We start from the raw sequence: 14,402 nt of genomic DNA on the forward strand, positions 1-14,402 counted from the left end.
TTAACAATGACTAGTAAACAATCTGTGTTTTACTGAAAATGATTACTTGATAAAAACATTGTCTAGAAATAGGTTTCAGAAAACACATCTAGGACAGTCAAGTATTAATAAAACCACCTACTTGACTAGGCAGTGATGATGACTAATAAGCTCAATTTGGGACATAAATGTTCAGTATGAACAATACAACACTGTACTTTTTTTTTTTTAAAGCAAAGTACCAACTATAATTAGTGGGATTATTAAGCAAATCATTATTAATAGTCTTAAACTACAGCACTCAATTAGAAACTAAGAGATTAAAAGACATTTATACAAACAATTTCGCTTGCCAAGGAACATGCTAGAAGCAATTAATAATTGCCTGAACTTAGTTGAGGACCTTGTTCTACAGTACAGGATCAACTGGAAATCTGTGGGCTTTATCCCACCCACCAGGAAAGAGGAAATCTAAAGTTTAATACAAAACTAAAACCATCCTTGAGGAAAACCACATACCACAGTTTTAATTCTCTGACTTTTAGTAAGTCTACAAAACACCACAGATTTGTTTTATTTAATTCTAATATAGGACACAATACAGACAACCTTTTTTCCAGACTTTTTACATATCTGTATTAGTAAAAAGGCAAACCAAAACTCAGTAAAGCTCCATGAAGTACATTTTTGTAAGCTTTTGTAAGCTTGTCACACAAACGCTAGAAGAGTACTGAATTTAGACCGCCAAGTGGTATACATCTTACCTCAAAATGACTTCTCTGTCAGCTATGTAAAATCCAGAAACTTAAAATTCAATCTAATGTCAGATAAAATCCCAGAGGTCAAATGAATAGTTAAAATATTAAAAAGTCCCTTTTTTATGGGTCAGTTATATGCTTCAAATTTTAAAGAACTTTAAAGGATAATTCATTTTAATTTTATATTTTTCATAAATCTCCTCAATGCATAAAATTCAGACATTCAATTTCCAATATTACCAAGTTCAATTAAATGTGCTTGTTTAATGTATTGTGGCAAGATACTCCTGAAGAGATTGTTCCGTTCTTAAAGAGACACAATTCTCAATGACTGTTTTACTTGAAAATATATATTTATAGATGTTGTTTTGACATAGTTATAGAATTTATTTCAATGCAGAAAAGATAAAAAATAAAACCAAAATTAAAAATGTCATATGTCGTCTACTTAAAGATTTTTAATACAAATGATTATTGAGAAGTATCACTTGCCTTAGCTAGTCTGTCACGCATTTGTAGTTCTAGAAAATCTTCCATAAGGACTTGGATGACATTTCTATGCATATGAATTCACAAATTATTAGTACTCAAAAAATGTAGCATACTAGAAAGATCAAATAAGAGTGAACCAAAGAGAAGTCTCCAAGCTAAGACAGCTCATCTTGTAGCAGTCAGATAATGACCTGTCATGTATACTCCATGGCTTCTCACAAAACATAGCTTAAACAAAGATGAAAAGCTACAATAATAACTGACATAATCACGATAAAGTACATGACGGATATTTAAATCCTCAGTGGCATCTGTGAATACATGTGACCTGGAGGAAGCACTTTTAAAAGAAATATTTATACCTGTTCATTTAATCAAGTTAAGACAAGTATCTTCATTTTAAGTGTTTCAGCAGATACAAGCTGTTGAGATCTTTATCAAGAATATCCTGGAAAAGACTGAAGCATATACTATGTTCAATTTTTAAAATTACAATCCTAAGTCTACTTTATATCTTATATGGCAATATACAATGTAACATTAAAATGTCAATTTGTTGACATTTGACTGGGTTATACACATTGTATATTTGTTTTAAAATTCCAAAAAGTTAAATTTTAGCTTCAAAACTTTGTAAAAATTGAAGTTTTTAAAAACTAGGTATAACAGTAGTTCTTATTCCTAACTGCTCATAAAATCACCTGTGGAACTTGTAAAAAATACGAAGTCCTCATCCATTCTCTCTCCTCTTCCTGAACAATTCAGTTTAAAAGTTATCAGATGATAAACAAAGTAGGTATCCATGCGGGTAGGAGTAGAGGGTGACACGAGATTGGTTTCATATCAGGAGAGTAATGATATAAGAGTATACATTAAGGAAAATGGGAGCCAGTTTTCTGTCAGAGAGTTATTTACAAAGGAGTTATTTACAAAGATGAAAAGGAAGAAAATTAGTTTTCAATGTCTATGAAAACAAAATACAGATGTAAGTGTGGCTGTGTATGAATACATATACCTACATCTAGTCCTCTGCTTTTTCTACTGAGAAGAACCAGGAAGAGCAATATCCCCGTAACAATGACCACATCAGATCTTGGTTTCGAAATATCATTTTCCTCTAAAAGGAACCTGGGCTCCGTGGAGAAACAGCTGATTCCAGGAATGGAGATAGAGACAGTATAAGCTGAGCCTGGAAGACTATCAGCAAGAAAGTACTTGAAGATTGGTAGACTCATGTCAAAAAGATATAGAAGGCAGCTTGAAGTGGCTTTCATTAGCCGAATTTGTAGTAATTTGAAAATAAAAATAAATAATAACATTCAATATAACCCCACTGAATAAAACAGAAAATGAAAGTTTGATGAGGAATAAGATATTTTTACATAGTCTCAAGGTTCTTCCCCAGAAATCACTAATTAATTAGGAAACTGGCAGACAACTCCTAAGATATAACATAATTATCTATAATTCAAATCAAAATTTTGTGTAGAATGCACACAACATCACATCTGTGGTATTCTTATCAAAGATGCATAATGAATATAAACCACAAGAAAATATTTGAAAAATACACAGTGAAATACATTCTACTAAATAACTGCTCTATAATTTTCAAAAGTCACAAGCTAATGAAAGTTAAGGAAAGACTAAGGAACTGTACAGATTCAAGGCAAAAGAAATATGAAAACTAAATGTAACCTGTGATTCTATACCGAATCCTTTTGCCATAAATGACCTTACTGGGATTAATAGCCAAATCTGAATGAAATCTGAGGATCAGACAGTAATAATATATCAACGTTAATTTCCTAATCTGGCTGATTTTATTTCGGATATGAAGAAGAATGAAAAAACACTGACATATTTCAAGCAGAGGTATGATAAATACATTTTCAGAAAGCTATTTTTGATGATGCATATCAATAGTAAAAACATTTGAAGTATGCACCTCAACATAAATATATATGTGTGAAGTTTTATGTGCCTGTTCTATAGGACTAGCATATTTAAATCATGACAATACACTCAGACATGAAAATTAAGATAGATGTTATATAGAATTAAGCTAATTTAATGAGTCATTTTGTATATCTACTGTGGTGCAAACACTTCATTTAGAAGCCTCTTGTAAGCAGAATGGATAAAAAGGGGATAAGTCTGGCATACCTATTTAGATAGCTTCTAAAACAGGAAGAACCATAATAGAATGAGAAGAAGTGAAGCACCAAATCAAGACAGTAGTAGTGGAAAAAAGGAGCAAAGAGCAGACTGGAGAAATATTTAAAGAAGAAAACTTTCATAGGACTCAGGAAGTGATTTGCTACGTGAGATAAGGATGGGGAAGGTTTGAAGATGATTCCAGATATGTGACTTGGGTAAATGGATGGAAGAAGAAATGAAGGAAAAATAAGAGAAAAGTTGAGGTTAAGAAAGAAGAAAATACCTTTCTTTTCCAGACATGTAGCATTTATTAACAATAGGATTTTCACAACACAGTAACGAGCAAGGAAAAAAAGCCCTAATGCAGGGTGACAGGTAGCAATGAACTAGCTCCACTGAATATAAGCATAGCGCACTGTCTGGGTGGCTGCTGTCTTAGTCAATGGCTTTGAAGCATAGCCTATTGGAGAAGGTACGTTTTGTGTAAGAGTGTGTGTGTCTCCGTGATCTTGGTTTCGAAATATCATTTTCCTCTAAAAGGAACCTGGGCTCCGTGGAGAAACAGCTGATTCCAGGAATGGAGATAGAGACAGTATAAGCTGAGCCTGGAAGACTATCAGCAAGAAAGTACTTGAAGATTGGTAGACTCATGTCAAAAAGATATAGAAGGCAGCTTGAAGTGGCTTTCATTAGCCGAATTTGTAGTAATTTGAAAATAAAAATAAATAATAACATTCAATATAACCCCACTGAATAAAACAGAAAATGAAAGTTTGATGAGGAATAAGATATTTTTACATAGTCTCAAGGTTCTTCCCCAGAAATCACTAATTAATTAGGAAACTGGCAGACAACTCCTAAGATATAACATAATTATCTATAATTCAAATCAAAATTTTGTGTAGAATGCACACAACATCACATCTGTGGTATTCTTATCAAAGATGCATAATGAATATAAACCACAAGAAAATATTTGAAAAATACACAGTGAAATACATTCTACTAAATAACTGCTCTATAATTTTCAAAAGTCACAAGCTAATGAAAGTTAAGGAAAGACTAAGGAACTGTACAGATTCAAGGCAAAAGAAATATGAAAACTAAATGTAACCTGTGATTCTATACCGAATCCTTTTGCCATAAATGACCTTACTGGGATTAATAGCCAAATCTGAATGAAATCTGAGGATCAGACAGTAATAATATATCAACGTTAATTTCCTAATCTGGCTGATTTTATTTCGGATATGAAGAAGAATGAAAAAACACTGACATATTTCAAGCAGAGGTATGATAAATACATTTTCAGAAAGCTATTTTTGATGATGCATATCAATAGTAAAAACATTTGAAGTATGCACCTCAACATAAATATATATGTGTGAAGTTTTATGTGCCTGTTCTATAGGACTAGCATATTTAAATCATGACAATACACTCAGACATGAAAATTAAGATAGATGTTATATAGAATTAAGCTAATTTAATGAGTCATTTTGTATATCTACTGTGGTGCAAACACTTCATTTAGAAGCCTCTTGTAAGCAGAATGGATAAAAAGGGGATAAGTCTGGCATACCTATTTAGATAGCTTCTAAAACAGGAAGAACCATAATAGAATGAGAAGAAGTGAAGCACCAAATCAAGACAGTAGTAGTGGAAAAAAGGAGCAAAGAGCAGACTGGAGAAATATTTAAAGAAGAAAACTTTCATAGGACTCAGGAAGTGATTTGCTACGTGAGATAAGGATGGGGAAGGTTTGAAGATGATTCCAGATATGTGACTTGGGTAAATGGATGGAAGAAGAAATGAAGGAAAAATAAGAGAAAAGTTGAGGTTAAGAAAGAAGAAAATACCTTTCTTTTCCAGACATGTAGCATTTATTAACAATAGGATTTTCACAACACAGTAACGAGCAAGGAAAAAAAGCCCTAATGCAGGGTGACAGGTAGCAATGAACTAGCTCCACTGAATATAAGCATAGCGCACTGTCTGGGTGGCTGCTGTCTTAGTCAATGGCTTTGAAGCATAGCCTATTGGAGAAGGTACGTTTTGTGTAAGAGTGTGTGTGTCTCCGTGTATTTGTATGTGTGTATATTTGTGCCTCCATGTAGGTACATACATGTGGATGTTTATATCCATGTAACTGGCTATTTTTTATGAAACTCAAAATGACTACTTGGGTTTATGAAGAGTTGATGAGACAGAGAAAGTCTTATTATGCCATACTTCATGGGTTTGGGTAGAATAAATAGTCATTCTTCTTCTTTAAGGTAAATTGTTATTAAATCATATTATTAAAACTAAATACTTAGGTGTAATTCAGCTTTCATGTGCTAAAACAAAAAATTATGCATTTAGATATGATGAATCTTATTAGACTCTTATGGAATTTCTACAAAAGTAATAGGCAGGGGTAAAGATAGAAATTTTTGCCCTCATACAACTCCATATCAAAAACTTGTTACTTGAAAGACAAAGTAATACATAAATAGCTGCTGACAGTATAAATAGCAATATTTTAGAGCTTCCCCTGGTCCACAAAATTTTGACAAAATGTTAAAGTGCAATTCATTTTTCAAGCAAATATTCAACTATACACCCTTGCTTTGTATTATCTAAACTTCTAGGCAAAACAAATAGGGAGTCAAAATTTCAAATAAAAGTGAAGACTTGTTGGACTTAACAACATGACTACCACAGAGAAAGAAGTTGGAGACATTTTACCATCTAAATTTATCTGCAATTGATTACTTCCTTTCTTATGGCAATATGTATTTCTCTTTTAGCTTTTCATTTCATTAAAATATATGAACATGGCAAATAAACCCAGGGCTACCTAGCAAATAATATTCCACCAAAGCAAATGTAGGAGAATAAAGGATAAGCAAAGCATACGAACTTTCATTCTGGGTTTCTTTTAAGCCCTAAGATGTGACTAATTTTCTTGACTCAGATGTTAATAATATACAGCTTTCCCAATGTAAAAGCTTCTGCAGCATTCACTGAATTATAAAGCATGACATTATCTATCAATGTTTTCTTCTTAGGCTCTAATACTAGCAAACATCTTTCAGGAGAAAATGTAAACAGAAATTTACTACCCACTGTTCATGAATGGAAGTCTTCCAAAGTAAGAAAAACAACTGATGCAGCACAAATATTCAAGGGAATCAATTAAGTCTCCATATGTTTCAGCTTAAATATTATATTAGATTTAATTTTTCACTGGAAAATAGTAGTATACTAATAGTCATATAAGTATAATGAAAATACGAATCCATTTCACTGTTGTTTCATTCCTTAAAGTAAACTGCTGTGACATTCCAAAATTAGAAACCATATTTTACAAAATTTTGAAAATGTTAGCTGTTTATATTGGTATTCAACCACAGGTCAAACATAGTACAGCAAATACAAAGCAAGTTTTCTAACAATGTGCCTTCCTAATGCATTTCCACTCAGAGTCCAAAGACCCATTCTGTGGTAGAGAAGAAAACAAAACTAAAACCTTTTCCAATGGCTACTGGCACGTATGGCATGTACAAAATGTATGCTATATTTCAAACGAATCTGAAATATGCCCCCTTGCCTTTTCAATGTTCATTAACAACATTACTATATAACTTAACATTGAACATAATACTACATATTTATAGTATTATTGAGCCTTCTCAAAAGAATATATGTAAAAAGGTATATTTTAAAAAGGTGGGAAATCCTATTTCAAAAATTGCTTTCCTAACTTATTTGTTGGGGATAGGAGAAAATCCCAAACAAAAAATGCACTTAAAAAAACTTATTAAAGAGACTCATAAGACAACTATTTAAACTCTCTAGTGTTTCATTATTTTTACATTTAAATAAAATTTTGGGAATATATTTTTGAACTATGCAATAAAATCTTTAAAATTAAATGTTCTCTCTTAAATCTAGGCCTTAATAAAATGCCTGGAAAATAATTATTGCTACTATATAGTTTACAATTTTAGGTTAAAATGCTTGATTATTAAATAAAATATACACAAATATTATATTTTAATAATCCTCATACAAATATGTACAATTTTTTTTTTTTTGAGTTGGAGTCTCGCCCTGTCGCCCAGGCTGGCATGCAATGGCGCAATTTCGGTTCACGGCAACCTCTGCCTCCCAGATTCAAGCGATTCTCCTTCCTCAGCCTCCCAAGTAGCTGGGATTACAGGCACTCGCCACCACGTCTGGTTAATTTTTTTGTATCTTTAGTAGAGACAGGGTTTCACCATGTTGGCCAGGCTGGTCTCGAACTCCTGACCTCATGATCCACCTGCCTCAACCCCCAAATTGCTGGGATTACAGGCATGAGTCACCACACCCGGCAAAAAATATGTATAATTTTAAATATTCTGATATTTTTAAAAAGTTTAGTTTCTTTCTATAACCAAATGTCTTTTTGCAGTTTTTAATAGACCTTTGCAGAAGGCCTCTGTGGTAAGCTGAAGCAAATCATTTTAGTTAATGATAAAAGAATGTTTCTGATTACATGATCAAATTTAATTTACTCTAGGACTACAAAAATCATTTAAGTAGCATTGAAGAAAGATGGCTGGATGTCCATAATACAACAGACAGTTAATTTTCATCATCTGTTTTGAGAAAGAAAACTCCGATCAATCTACAGTTGACCAGAATGTCTTCATTCAAATGTATTCAGTATTTCTGCCAAATTAGTCAAAATGAGTCTGGCTATTTACTTACTCATTTTAATGAGCCACAAAATAAACTACAGATTACTACAATGTAAGTTTAGAATGTTAATATTAAAAAGACATAATTTTCAAATTGATTTGGCGGTATAATCTATTAAACAACCTTGTTAGAAATTTCATTCTTTTTACTCAGCTAAAATAAATATCAGAAATAAGATTTAGGATGTGAAATTAGTTTTTTCTTTTTTTAAAGGAACAGATTCTATAAGATATTACAATATATTAATATATTTCAAAATAAAACATCTGTAAAATTCTATTTAACTGGTTATTCTGTTAGCTAATATAATTTATTATGACTCAGGGTGGAATTTCCCTGCCATTCTCAAGTGTGTTAAATTAGCAAAGAGTGATCTGTTTGGGCTACTGGAGCACTATTTAATATGTTACAATAATAGAGAATACATTAAACAACTACATATTCCATAGAGAAAATTCACATAATTTAGTAGAGTTGTTTTTTCCTTAATTTAAGAGCAAGAAAATAACCATAGCAATATATTCTTAAGGTGTACTGGTTAAAATGTTGGTCCTTCATATTCCAATTATCTTTAAAGAAGCTAATTGTGTGACATGGGAAAGCTATCAAACGGAAGGGAAACAATCCCTTTTCTTATAGACTCCTCCGCTTACCTTGGAAGATGACGAATCACATTCCTGACATATCCATCCATAACCTGTTTGTTTAGGAGACTTTTTCAAAGGAGGATCCAAACAGCCAAAATGGTAGCAGAGTCTGCATTCATCACACCTGCAGGGTAAACAGATTTATAGGTAGGTGTATCTAAATAATATAAAAACCACCTACTTCAAAGACAAAAAGACAAACTATTGTATATTTCAACTTCAACACTGTTAATTTTATCCTTGGCTCACAAGATCATTAAATTAATGATGATGATAAAGGCAAACTAAACCTGAAATAAATGTTTTAGCAAAAACAAAATACAACAGCAATAAAATCAACAAACAAAACAAATATTTAGAACACTGACGGCAGAAACATTAAGAGCATATGAATGAATGTATATGTATAATCATGTGTTCAAAACAACCACAATAATTTCAATTGTGAACTTAAATAATTAATCATTTGCCCATTAAATCACTTTATTTAATAAGATACATATATAATTCAAGGATATGAATCCAATAAAATACATTTTGATTATTTAAAAAAATTTAAAACTCAGAAATTCTACTAGGCTACACTAGGTTGCAATCAATGCTATACGATTTGCACCTGATTTCTCTCTTTCTTCAAGTTAAAGTAGATTGTAAGTGAACTTTCTAACATTTATAGCATGCTAACACAATCTACAGCAAATAAAAATAACCTTTACATGTTAAATCACAGAACATTTAAATATACAAAGAGGTAAGACACTACCCCAATAATTTAGTTTTATTCCCTCAAATTTACCTGTCACTTTCTTCAGACCATTTGGTTTTACAAAGTACTTCCTAGTACATTTAAAAACTTACAAATGTTTTGATAGTGTCTTTGCCACCTATGATGTACAAAATCTAAGAAAACTATCATACCTATTCTTCGTTTCAGACAATCTCATCCTGCTGACAATGAAGAAAAATCTGTATTATTTCAGTGCTTTGTAAAAAGAATTTTGCATCAGTTGGAATAACAAGACCAAAATTTAACAACAAATAACAAAGAGTATACATCTTATAGAAAGGATTGCATTCCTCATTTCATAGTAGTTTAAAAAAAATTAAACAATAATACTTTCTCAACCAATCTGTCAGATTTTCTTTATTGTTTATCTTTCACTGATTTAAAACTTCAAATGTCAAGAAATTTACAATTAAGAAACAAACCAAGGGGAAGATTTATAGAACATATATTACTCGAATAAAGTTAAAAACTACTATTCAATAACCTTTTAGGAAAAAAGGGGGAAGAAGCTCTTCTTACATAAACAACACACAAAGAAAAACAATTGACTTTAAGAAACTATCATAACAAAAGTGAGTGTATATCTACATTTTTAGTAATTTCATATTATGCTACAAAAACCCAATCTTCCAAAAACTCATTTGGGGAATCAAGAGTTGCAGAAAAGTTAAGCAACTTAATTAAGTTACTCAGATATAAAGAAGTTTAAAATACAATTGAATGCCCTAAGTTTATGCATTTCTTCCTCTACAACTTTCTCCTTATGAAAAAAATAAGCTTACGTACTTTTCCAAAAACCTTGTAGACTCAAGATTTTGAAAAACGCTTACTATGATACTTCTAGCTACAGGAATAGATAAAATCAAATAGCACCAATAGGACCAAGAGTACTTTACTTACTATGACAGTATCACATATCTAAAAATATATTTAAAAGCAGTTAAAATGTTCAAATACCTGTTGTTCTGGCATTAAGAAATAATAACAAATAATATAAACTAACTTCAAATGTGACATAAAGAGACTAACTGGCAAGCCCACATAATTTTATGCTCTTTCTCAATACAACATATTTACCTTTCATTAGACAAAATTTCGATTAAACCTATGGATATAGAAACCTTCAAAGTATAAGTATTTCTGAGTTTATGAGAAGGTTGAGATTTCTAAATAACTGAGAGCATACTCCATACATAAAAATTAGAGTTTTAATGATCTTTGATGTGAAATTTAAAAATAATCACATTTCTTGTTTCATCAAATAAACATATTAAATATAATTTATATTTGTCATCTCAGGTCATCAATAAGAATAATATATCCTGCTACATGTCTAACAGTGTGTCAGCCTTTTGTCCTTGGAATGAGGACCAGTAGTCGACTGTTCTATTTGAATTCTTGTATTCAATTTTTATAGATTTTCAGGGTCCTCATTTGCCTGAAAACTATCAGCCACTGCTTCCTGATATTGTCAGTGTGTTTGCTTAAGCATAAATTCCCCAACAACAATTGTTATGGATTCAGAAACCAGACCACTAAAACTTATTGAGGCAATGTAAACTGACAGTAAAAACACACAAAAATGAGAATTTCTACTGAGTTAAGTAAATGGGCTCAATTTTGTTTGTTAACTATAGTCTTTTTTCCTTAACTTCAGGTTTTTGGGTAGTGCGCCATATAGTTCAGATTGCTAATAATCAAAGTTCTTGATGAAGTATTAATATTTTCCTAGTTTACATCAATTTACTACCTAATTACTGCATACTTATAACTCTGTGTCATAATAATTTTCAAATTATGATTTCTAGTGTATAACTTGAGGCAACTATCATGATTACTGTGTATCACAATTCATTATTTATCACCTTAATGTACATAAATAATTCTTGTTGACATAGCTATGAAATTCCAGCTAATAAACCAAGAACAAGTTTGCTATACTGATACAGTTCCAATCTGTTGATGATTTCAACTACTCGTACAATCAAGTTATCTTTCAGCTCAAGAACCAATGAAAAGACGAGGAGATTTTATATGCTAGTTTATCAGAAGATAACAAATATATGCCATTTAAAAATGACCGAATCCTTACTGATTGATTCCTTCATTAGCGATAGCTTTCAGAATTACTTAGTTGACATGTGGAACTCATGTATTTGTGATGCATTCCAAAGGAAAAGAATTTGCTTGTCAGAATTAGTGGTGATTGGGAAGTTCTCTACAGTTCTAGCTCATTCAACAGTAAATAAAAGCTGCAGCTTCAAGACGAAGTAGCAAAAAGTAGTAGTTAGGACCCTTAGGAACTGCCAAAATCCAAAAAAGAGAGGGGGAAGAAAAGAATCCAATCTTAAAGTCAATAGTTTTGGTGATAAATAAATATACAAATATAAGATCTTTGTAAAGATGTCTCAAATTATTTCAATGTGAAAAAAATCTGGTTGTTTCTATCTTAGAATACTGAATCGAAAAAATCCATAGTTTTATGTGCTAATCACTGAAATATCCTGATGGACACAAGTGAACTCTAGCAGAACTTGCAAGAATTACTAAACCATAGACAAATATAAGAGACACCGTTAAGAACTCAAGAAATCAAAGCACAATGTGGATGGCCAAAATAGTGGCTTATTAATTTTACGCACAAATACCACTTTGTAATCTTTATCAACTCCTGTCACTCAACAAACTCTGGCTATGTTGCAAATTTAGACCATTTAAAAAACTTGAAAATCAAAAACTCGTAAGGGTCTATAATCATCTGCTATCTAAAAGTTGCAATGGAGTTAAAGTAGTTATTGACCTATTTATGGTTTCTACCTTTATTTCTTACATAAACTTGGAAACACATGCAGCACATAATATAGGACATAATTTATCAAAATAAATAGTGAATAAAATGTTTTAAAAAACTTTTGCAAAAGCAGTCATTGACCCACAAAAGTATAGGGATATAACACAATATACTTTATTAAATAACACAAATGTCTATGTAATAAAAACAGATTATTATACCAATAGCACATTATTAAATAGGAAGGCAATGTCTTAAAATACTAAAAAAGAATATAAAACTAACCTGTAAAGAAACACTAAGATTTTTTAATAAAATTAAAACTGGATGCATAAAGAAGTATCATTTAAGCCTCTAAAAACACTGTACACATTAACACTATAGAGCATAAAGGAATCCCAATTATAAGACAAAAGCAAACCTAATTAGATTCTTACTAAATACAACTTCCTAGATATCAGATTAATAACAGATATAGATGTAAATAACAAAGTAGCTTAATATATGGTCTTTTACACATTAACAAAACACAGTGACCAAATAAACATAGTCTATATGTATGTAAAATACTTACTTAGTATATGATTAAGAATAGCACCCTAAACAAAGAAGAGGGGAAAAAAAATGATTTACCTTCATATGTGCTATGATCCATATAACAAGCAATTGGTCAGGTGTTTACCTGACTACTGAGAATATGCAGACAAGTAAAAAGAAGCAGCTGATTTATTTCGTCGGATGCCTAAGAGGCCAAAAGTCAGTGTTCCAAAGGGTTTTTTTTTTTTTTTTTTGAGACTGAGTCTCGCTCTGTAGCCCAGGCTGGAGTGCAGTGGCCGGATCTCAGCTCACTGCAAGCTCCGCCTCCCGGGTTCACGCCATTCTCCGGCCTCAGCCTCCCGAGTAGCTGGGACTACAGGCGCCCACCACCTCGCCCGGCTATTTTTTGTATTTCTTAGTAGAGACGGGGTTTCACCTTGTTAGCCAGGATGGTCTCGATCTCCTGACCTCGTGATCCGCCCATCTCGGCCTCCCAAAGTGCTGGGATTACAGGCTTGAGCCACCGCGCCCGGCCGGTTTTTTTTTTTTAACATCTCTAATTTCTAATGGATAATTTCATTAGAGGAGTAAACTAAAACTACTTTTTAAAACCTAACTGAAACAATTAAGTGCACGTCCTATGCAAATAATTTATAGCCATTTGTAAGCTAAACTTTAGAAAGAAGCAAAATCCATTAACATAGACTTGAACAAGGGTGTACATTTTCATGATTAAATTTTGTATTTTAATTTTATTTTAAATTATCATGCAAATTTCATGATAATCACATTATCTTTTATGCCAATGGAACATTCTACTTATAGCCCCTATAATTTTATATAAAACGAAATAAAAACTGGACTCTGAAAATATAGACTATTATGTCTGTCCACTTAAAAAAAAACTAAATATCCAGAGAACTGATGGGTTGGATTTTCCAACTTTTTCATTTCTGTGTAAAAATTCCACACAAGAATGTTCAAAAAAATTAGTCTTCAATACTGTCATTACTTAAATAAAAGCAGCTCAAACATCTACGCAAATCTGTTAACATGTAGTGATGAGTTCTTTCATTGAATAGTGGCCAATTATTTCAATTAAACATCTTAACGGAGAAAATACAAATTGTGGTCAACAAGTTAAATCACTTTACAAATAATACAAGCTTGCACAAAATTCTACATTCTACCAATATTGAGTAACATTTAGTATTAATAAGTACAATATTTTATTCCTTGTAATTTACAACAATTTTAGTGCAATTACCTACATGAGCAGTTTCTATACAAAATAGTTTGAAAATGTTTTCTAATCGTTTCACAAACAGACTAATGTAGAGGACTTGAACCTATTTCATTAATACCACTACAGACTTCTGTATCAGCCAATAATGAATGAATGGGTAGTAAGAAAGACAAAAATATTCTTTACACATAAAAGTACACATAAAAATTAATTTTAAAAAATTAGAAAAGTATCCAAATCCAAATCTGTATTTAATAGTCACTTAAATAGTGAG

The 14,402-nt window shown here is 31.5% G+C and overlaps 1 protein-coding gene across 1 annotated transcript in view; it reads right to left on the reverse strand.

Moving 5' to 3' along the window:
- PHF14 (PHD finger protein 14) overlaps positions 1-14,402 on the reverse strand; it is a 201,108-nt gene that overhangs the window by 50,815 nt on the left and 135,891 nt on the right. The window contains exon 17 of the mRNA XM_011990866.1: positions 8,774-8,891. Within this exon, the coding sequence (XP_011846256.1) occupies positions 8,774-8,891 (118 nt within the window). The remainder of the gene's footprint in view (positions 1-8,773; positions 8,892-14,402) is intronic.

The sequence above is a fragment of the Mandrillus leucophaeus genome, unplaced genomic scaffold (assembly GCF_000951045.1).
Source record: "Mandrillus leucophaeus isolate KB7577 unplaced genomic scaffold, Mleu.le_1.0 Scaffold385, whole genome shotgun sequence".
NCBI lineage: Eukaryota > Metazoa > Chordata > Mammalia > Primates > Cercopithecidae > Mandrillus > Mandrillus leucophaeus.